This window comes from Diabrotica virgifera, chromosome 3 (genome assembly GCF_917563875.1).
Source record: "Diabrotica virgifera virgifera chromosome 3, PGI_DIABVI_V3a".
Taxonomy (NCBI): Eukaryota; Metazoa; Arthropoda; class Insecta; order Coleoptera; family Chrysomelidae; genus Diabrotica; species Diabrotica virgifera.
The window spans coordinates 175,418,961-175,427,747 of record NC_065445.1 but is presented as its reverse complement, the minus strand read 5'-3'; the positions used below and the strand labels follow the sequence as shown (position 1 = coordinate 175,427,747).

At 39.3% G+C, this 8,787-nt stretch overlaps 1 protein-coding gene across 1 annotated transcript; it reads right to left on the bottom strand.

Moving 5' to 3' along the window:
• Positions 1-7,906: 7,906 nt before the first annotated feature.
• On the bottom strand, positions 7,907-8,787 carry LOC126882633 (serine/arginine repetitive matrix protein 1-like). Its single transcript, XM_050647608.1, has 2 exons — positions 8,729-8,787; positions 7,907-8,642 (listed from the first exon to the last, which is right to left on the bottom strand). Exons 1-2 carry the CDS (start codon positions 8,785-8,787, stop codon positions 7,907-7,909), a joined length of 795 nt encoding a protein of 264 aa, XP_050503565.1.

The window sequence follows — 8,787 nt, the reverse complement described above, 5'->3', positions numbered from 1 at the left end:
CTGTCTTCTTTTCTTAAACCAAGAGCCCGAGTGTTTTCCTGACATCATATCTGGAAAGAAAACAATGATTGGATTAAGCTAACTTCATTTTGAAAAAATGAAAAAATTTTGAATGTCTTTACTCAAGATATGAAATTAGGATTACACCCCCAAGAAGCAAGGACTTCTCTTAAATAAAATTACATTAATAGCCTATTATTTTAATATTATTTATAAATACATTTAAAGTAGGCCTAATTTTGAAATCAATTTGATAGAAATTAGAAGTTAAAAAATTTTACAAAAAAATCCAATGGTCATTCTTGCTTAAAAAGTCAAGTTATACTGTTTTCAACAAAAAATAATTTGTTTTGATAAATATTTGGAAGCAAAATTAGAAATGTCCAGGTGGATTTCAAAACTAATAATTCATTCAACATTCATATTGTGTAATATTAAATAAATTAAACAACCACTCAGTTCGCCCAAATCCCAGAACAGCAGCCAGCATGACCAGCACTCAGCAGCCAGTTCCTAATCAATCACATCGGCATCGTAGGCGAAACAGAGGCAAGTGTTCACAAGGGGTTTTCTTTAAGTTATGATAATTAAACAATCTCAATTTTGATTTGATTTAGGCCTATATACAACAACAATATGACAATGGCCTATATGATATGATGACTGAAAAAAATTATAAATATGAAGAGTATAAGCTACTTACTTGTTAATTCAAACTTCCTTTTGCAGTTTTGTTATCGTAAATTAACAACTACTACTACTGTCAATCAATGCACAAACAAAGTCAACAACACTGCACTACTACACTAAACTGAAAAGTGAAAATGCATAACACGCAGCGCCCTAATGACAGACTAGTACTCTTATTCTGTTCACGTTCACGCTATGACTGCTGGCTTGACTGAAGTGAAGAGTGTGGGGTTGCCGCGACCACTGCGCCACTAAGTAGGCTTACGCTCAGCGAGGTTGCCAAAACGAGTAATTAATGTTAACGTTAAGTTATAGTTTTGCGTTTTCTTATTTTATAAGACAACTAAAATAAAATATCCTTCACCTTTCATTACCCAGTGATTTTTCTGTCTCTGCGAGTTACACAACTACTACATGAGAAAGTACTACGTCCCTAATTTTGCGCCCTAGGCGGATTTTGCGCCCTAGGCGGCCGCCTAGTTCGCCTATATGGACGGGCCGGCCCTGCTAATGCCCCACCCTGTATATTCGTTTATGAACTCCGTAACTTGTAATGCTATAGTTTGTATTCGTAACGTGCTATATTCGGTTTCTAATCTTTGTGCTTTGTCCTCTACTTCGTTGAGACCTCTAGATATATCTTGTAGACCGGTTGTTAGTGCTTTTTGGAACTTATTCAGTTGTTCATTTATCCTCATCTCCGTGTGGTTTATTGACGTTATTGTCTCTAACATTATCTTTGCCTGATGCTGTGACCCCTTTATCAATTCTCTCTGGTTTTTGTCTAGTGTCTCAATGTCACTATAGGCTTCGTCGTTCACTCCAAATATGGAGGTTAATATTGTGCCTAATATTCCTCTTTTTTCTCTCCTTTTTATTTCTACTGTCAACGCCTCACTTAGTGACTCCGCCTTCCTTAGTCCTTCCTCTAACTTCCCTATTATCTCTTTACAGTTTACGATTTTTGTCTCTTGACACAGATCCTGTATGCCTTCTATCATACTTCCTATCAGTTGATGCTCCTTTTGAACTCTTCCTTTTTCGATTAGCACCTTTATTCGGAATGTTCCCCGGTCTATGTAAACCTCTCCAAGGTCTTCTGTAAATAACCCTGGTTCCGGATTGTATATTTTATACAGTTCTGCATTCATGGGTTTTAATAGTGTTAAAAACATTATTGCGATTAGTATTTTCTTCCATCTTGATCCTGATGAATTCTTTGGTTTTTCCTGTTTCTCTTCTTCCAATTTTATCAGCTTATGTATAGGCCTTTTTGTTATTTTCCCGTTTGCCTTTCTCACTGACACTACTCTGGTTAATCCCTCCGCTCCAGGGTGTGTTTCTATTACCCTTGCTAATGGCCATCTACCTGGAGGTGTATCCTCTTCCTTAATTATGACTATTTCTTCTTTTTCTATGTTTGGGTGCGTTTTATGGCATTTATTCCTTTGTTGTAACTGTTGCAGGTACTCTTGCCTCCAAATCTTCCAGAAATCTCTTTTTATTTTTTCCAATATTCGCCACCTTGCTGGCATCTTCAAATACGTCGTGAGCTCTTCTTCCCGATTCGGTGATACGATTTCTTTCCCTATAAGGAAATGAGCTGGTGTAATTGCTATTTTCCCTTCTGGGTCTTCTGATGATCCACATAATGGTCTCGAATTCATACAGGCTTCTATTTGTGTTAGCACCGTACTCAGTTCTTCATATGTTAATACTGTTTCCCCTATGATTCTTTTCAAATGATATTTCATTATTCGCACTGCGCTTTCCCACAATCCTCCGAAGTGTGGCGCATATGCAGGTATGACATGCCACTGGGTGCCTAGTGCAACTAATCCTTGTTTTATCTCGTCCTCTATGTTTTGATTTTTCTTTTTTAGTAAATTTGCCGTTCCTACGAATGTGGTTCCGTTATCACTGTAAATGTTGATGCACTGTCCTCTGCGTGCCGTAAATCTTTTGAACGCCGCAATAAATGCATCCGTAGACATATCACTTACTACCTCGAGATGTACTGCCTTTGTTGACAGACACACAAATACTGCAATGTATCCTTTATAACTCCTTTTTCCTCTGCCTTTCGTAGTACTTATTTTTATCGGCCCGGCATAATCTATCCCTGTATTCGTAAAGGGATGACTCGGGTTCACTCTGTCCTCCGGCAGGTCTCCCATTAACTGTTGTGCTACTTGTCCTTTATACCTCCTACACTTTATACATTTAGTTAATTGATTTTTCATGGTTCTTCTTCCGTTTATTATCCAATATTTCCTCTTTATGTACTGTAATGTCTGTTGTAGTCCGCTATGTACATTTCTTGTATGACTCTCCGATATAATTAATTTTGTTAGTGCACTGTCCTTAGGTAAAATTATAGGATGTTTTTCCGCGTACTGTAGCTTCGTGTGCCTCAGCCTTCCGGTGACTCTTAGAATCCCTTGTTTATCCAGGAATGGTACCAATGATGCTAATTTGTTCTTCCTGTCTAGTTGCTGTTTCTTCTCCAGCTTATTGATTTCTTGCTTGAAGTTGTTGAGCTGTGTGAGCTTTATCACTTTTAACAATGTTTCCTCTAATTCTCGGACTGTAAGTTGTCCTTGATTTTTGTCCTTCTTTCTGCAGTTGTTTGCAAATCTCATGCAATATGATACTACTCTTCTCATTCTTTCTAAATTCGAGAATCTCTCGCATATGTCCTCCTTTATCGTTACCATGTGCGCCGTTACTTTCGTTTTGACTTCCTCCTCATTTGTTTCAGGTTTATCCTCTGCCGTTAGCCTAAGTGCTTGTTTACTCGTCAGCCAAGTTGGTCCCTTCCACCATAACTCTGCTTCTAATAACTCTGATGCGGTACTTCCACGTGAGAGGATGTCCGCTGGGTTTTCTTTCGTATCCACTTTATGCCAATTTTCTGGTCCTATAACTCCTTTTATCTCCTCTACTCTGTTGGCGACGAACATTTTCCATCTTTTTGATGATCCCTTTATCCAAGCCAGGGTTATTGTTGAGTCCGACCATGCATATATTGCCATGTTCTCCCTGTTCAATGCTTGTAGGGTTTTCTTCATTAAATTTGCTAATAGTACCGCGGCACACAATTCCAATCTTGGTAATGTCGTTTTCCCTTTCAATGGTGCGACTTTAGATTTTGCTATCACTAGATTCGTTTTAATTTCCGGGTCTAACACCCTTGAATAAATTACCGCTCCATATCCTTTCAGAGACGCATCTGCGAATCCATGTAGTTCTACTCTGCTTGTTTTATTTAAATTGTTCCACCTGGGTAATGTTATTTTCTCAAGATTTATTAATTGTGCCTGATATGCTTTCCACCGGCTTTGTTGCGTGCTAGTTAATTCTTTATCCCAACTGGTCTTTTGCTCCCAAAGTTCTTGTATGAACATTTTCGCCTGAATTACTACTGGTGCTATCCATCCTAATGGGTCATATAGTTTTGCTACTTCTGACAGTATGTGTCTTTTCGTTATTTTCTTTGTCGTCGTTATTTCTATCTTGAATCTGATTGTATCTTCTTTAGGTGACCAATGTATTCCTAACGTCTTTCGTACTTCTTCTTGCTTGAATGCTTTTGAGTCTACATTCCTCATTTCTTCCGGTACGTTCTCCATTATTTTTTCTTCGTTGCTCAACCATTTTCTAAGTGTAAATCCACCTTTCTTGAAAATTTGTATTAGTTCCTTTTGGGCTGCTTCTGCTTCTTTTAACGTCTCCGCTCCTCCTAGTATATCGTCTACATACATATTTTCTTTTATTATTTTCGATGCTGTTGGGAAATTCCCTCCTTCATCCTCCTGTAATTGTTGTATTGTTCTTAACGCTAAAAATGGTGCTGCGGCCGTGCCGTATGTCACCGTCTTCAATTTATATTCTTGCACTGGATCCTTTGTGTCCTTTCTCCAGAGTATTTTTTGATACATTTGGTCTTCTTCTGCCATTCTGATCTGTCTAAACATTTTCTCCAGATCCGCTGAGTATGCTACCTTATGGGATCTCCATCTCAATAGTATATCTGTCAAATCCTGTTGTAATTTTGGCCCCGTGTGCATAATATCATTCAAGCTTACTGTTGATGAGCTTTTACTTGATGCATCAAACACGGCTCTTATTTTTGTTGTAGTACTGTCCTCCTTTCTCACTGGATTATGAGGTAGGTAGTAACCGCCTCCCTGGTTTTCCGCTATTGCCATATGACCTTGGTTTTCATAATCTTCCATGAATTGTCTGTAATTCGCTTCTAACTGTTTGTCTTTTGTAAACGTCCTTTCTAGTTGCATCAATCTGGCGAATGCCTGCTGCTTAGATTCTCCTAACTTTGTGACGTCTTCCTTAAACGGAATTCTCACTTCGTATCTCCCTTCTTCATTTCTTTTTACTGTCTGTCGATACATTTCTTCACATTCTTGCTCTTCTACTGATAAACTTGTTTCTTGATTCACTTCTTCTAATTCCCAGAATTTCTTTATTTGTATGTCAATTTCTTGTCTGGATATCATACAGCATACTTCTGCTTTTGTAGTCTCCCTTTCTCGTGCTATCCCCGAAACTATCCAACCTAGTTTGGTGTTTTGACTTAGGAGTCCATTACTTATTCTGTGCATCCCTTCTGTCAATATGGAACTATATTCTTTTACTCCTAGCAGTAAGTCTATTTTTCCTACCCTGTAGTATCTTGGGTCTGCCAGTAGTACATTCTTCTCGTTATAGTCCTGTAGGATTATGTCCTGTTCCGGTAAATCCCTTGTTATTTTCGGTAGTACCAGTGCCTCTATTTCCATGTCGAAGTCACTTTGGTAATGATTTCCGATCAAAAGTTTCATACTCCAGTTGGCTGTCTTTTCCCCTGACGAGCCTATTCCGGATATGGTCGCCTGTATTGGCTGCCTTTTTGTTCCTAGCGCCGTCGCCGCTTGTTCCGTTATAAATGCGCATTGTGAACCTTGGTTGATCAATGCTCTCATTATGAGAGACTCTCCATTCGCATTCCTTACGCGTACCACTGCTGTGGCTAGTAATGCTTCACCTTCCTTATGGCTCGCACAGTTAACTGAGTTCTGTCCTCTTTGCTGTGTGTTGTTGTTTCTTTGCCCCTTGTTCTCTTGCGTGTTTTCTCGTCTTCCGTTATTTTGTTCTCTGGCGTTGTTGGAATAATTATTTCCTCCTCTGTACCTGTCCGATTGGTACCCGTTTCTTCTACTGTTCGATTCTCTTCCATTTCTTTCTTGTGTTTGTTCTCCTTTTGTTTCATTTGTGGTTCTTCTGTTGCCTGTGTTTCCTTTTTCATAATGCAACATTTTGTGGTGGTCTCCGCCACAGTGTTTGCACCTAATCTGTGAAAAGCATTGTTTCTCCTTCTTATGTGCTAGGCAATTCGCACACCATTCTTTTTCTCGTATTATCCGGTTCCGCTCTCTTACATTGAGTTCCTGAAATTCTCTGCAGTATGGTACTCCGTGATCTCCGTTGCATATCACGCAACTCATTCTTGTTTTCTTACCCGATCCTCCATGCTTCTCTTGTCTCTTTTCTGACTCCAGCAGTTCCAGTGTTTGGAATCGTCGCTGTAAAAATGTTTGTGTTGATTTGTACGTCGGTATCTCTCTACTGTCTCCGATGTGGTTTTCGTATAGCCTCCTTGTCTCATTGTCCCATTTTGTTATGCTAATTCGCGCTATCAATGGGCTCCACGCTTCCGTGTCTGTTCCTAAGCCTCCTATGGCTTCCAGGCACTCATGGAAGGTGTCATGTAGTGATTTCAGTGCTCTAGCGGAAGATTCCTTTACTTCCTGTGCTAGTAACATCCTGTCTATTAGTTTAAACAGTATCATCCTCGGATTTTCATATCTTTCCTTTAACATGTTCCATGCCACTTCGTAGTTGGCCTCGGATATGTGCAAGTGTTGTATCATCCTGTGGGCTTCCCCTCTTACTTGTGTTTTTAGGTACTGCATCTTTTCTGCTTTCGACAATTGGTCGTTTTCATGTATTACCTTCGTAAACAGATCGTGGAAAGTTCTCCACGTTTCGTATCTTCCTTCATACACAGGGATTTTTACCTGCGGTAATGTCACACCATCTCTTCTCTGTGTGCTGTCTGGTCGTTGCATCCCAGGCCGTATTTTCTTTAAAGTCTCCCTGACTTTCCTCCTTAGCTGATCTATCCTCTCTACTTCGTCACTGTCTATAACGTCTAGCTCATCATTTACTGTTGCTTCTATGATGAGTGTGTTTATTTTCTCCATGTGTTCTTTCAACTCTGCTTGCAGTTCTTCATCGTACTGCAAGTCTTGTTCATATTCTTGTAATAATTCCTCGATTTTTTGTTTTCTTATTTGTATCTCCTTTACTTTTGTTGTCTTTCCTCTTTTCAAGATTCTTCCATATTCTTCCAATAGGGTTTTTCCCTCAATATATGTCTTAAAGACCTGCTCGTAGTATTTTGTTTCGAAGTATTTGTCTTTCGTTACTCCACTCTCTAGTAATTTCTCGTGGTTATGCACAAATCTTGTCCAATAATCCTCGAACCTATCCTGGCGCTCTTTAATGTATTGTTGATTCTTGCGAGATCCAGGGTCTCTTTTAAGAGACGATACCTGTTTACAAATCTCTGCTCCAATCTCTGCTTGCTTGTTCTGTACCGCTTCCATGTTTAAATTCACCTACTTTTATCCAGAAGTAAGTGTTTTTACGGTATTTTTAAAATGTTATTTATATTTTCAATTTACTATGATTCACGTTTAAATGATGCGGGAATTTTACTCTTTTTGACCTTGCTGACGCTCAGTTTTTCTGTAGGTCAGTTGTACATGTAGGTTAATGTCGTCAAGCAAAATATTATGTTACACAACTATAAATAGAAACCTCTCGGCTACTATGTTTAATAAAAATTATGCAATATGAATGAAATACAAACGCAATATGTACCTATTAACGTATACGTTTTTTCTTTATCAAATTTTTAAATAAAAAAAATAAATAGGTAGTAAATATTTGTAGGGATAAATACCGTTTATTATTATTATATAGGCAAAAAAAATATCTATCTGTAAGTTAAATAGTTTGGGTTTAAATGGCAAATATTGTATATAATGCACTAAAAAATATATATTGTATGTATGTATACGTCAATTAGTTTGGGTTTAAATGGAAAATATTGTATATACGATACGTAAAAGTTGGAAAAATATTATGTTTTTCAAAAACTTACGGTTTTTTCTTTATGTTTCTGGACGTTGCGGCTCTCCTGGTTCTGGAATGGCTGTGCAAGTGATCCTGTAGTTTGTAGGTTCTGTAGTGGCTTTCTGGATCTGGCTTCTGGTTCTGTAGTTCGATCTCTGGCTCTGCTATGGCTTTCTGGATCTGGTTTCTGTTCTGTATTTCGATCTCTGGCTCTGCAACGGCTTTCTGGATCTGGCTTATGGCCTGTATTTCGATCTCTGGCTCTGCAATGGCTTTCTGGATCTGGTTCTGCTCTGTATTTCGATCTCTGGCTCTGCAATGGCTTTCTGGATCTGGCTTCTGGCCTGTATTTCGATCTCTGGCTCTGCAATGGCTTTCTGGATCTGGCTTCTGGCCTGTATTTCGATCTCTGGCTCTGCAATGGCTTTCTGGATCTGGCTTCTGGCCTGTATTTCAATCTCTGGCTCTGCGATGGCTTTCTGGATATGGTTTCTGTTCTGTATTTCGATCTCTGGCTCTGCAATGGCTTTCTGGATCTGGCTTCTGGCCTGTATTTCGTTCTCTGGCTCTGCAATGGCTTTCTGGATCTGGCTTCTGGCCTGTATTTCGATCTCTGGCTCTGCGATGGCTTTCTGGATCTGGCTTCTGGCCTGTATTTCGATCTCTGCCTCTGCGATGGCTTTCTGGATCTGGTTTCTGTTCTGTATTTCGATCTCTGGCTCTGCAATGGCTTTCTGGATCTGGCTTCTGGCCTGTATTTCGATCTCTGGCTCTGCTATGGCTTTCTGGATCTGGTTTCTGTTCTGTACTCCCGGGCCAAGCGTCGTCTATCTGCTACTGGGTTCGTTTGGTGTGGACTGTAGTTGTAGGCCTCCTTTTTTTCTCGATAAGGACCAT

Coding starts and splice junctions, on each gene's coding strand:
- LOC126882633 (XM_050647608.1), bottom strand. CDS start 8,787: ATGGTCCTTATCGAGAAAAAAAGGAGGCCTACAACTACAGTCCACACC. Junction 8,643..8,728: donor GTCCACACCAAACGAACCCA/GTAGCAGATAGA, acceptor ATCGAAATACAG/GCCAGAAGCCAGATCCAGAA.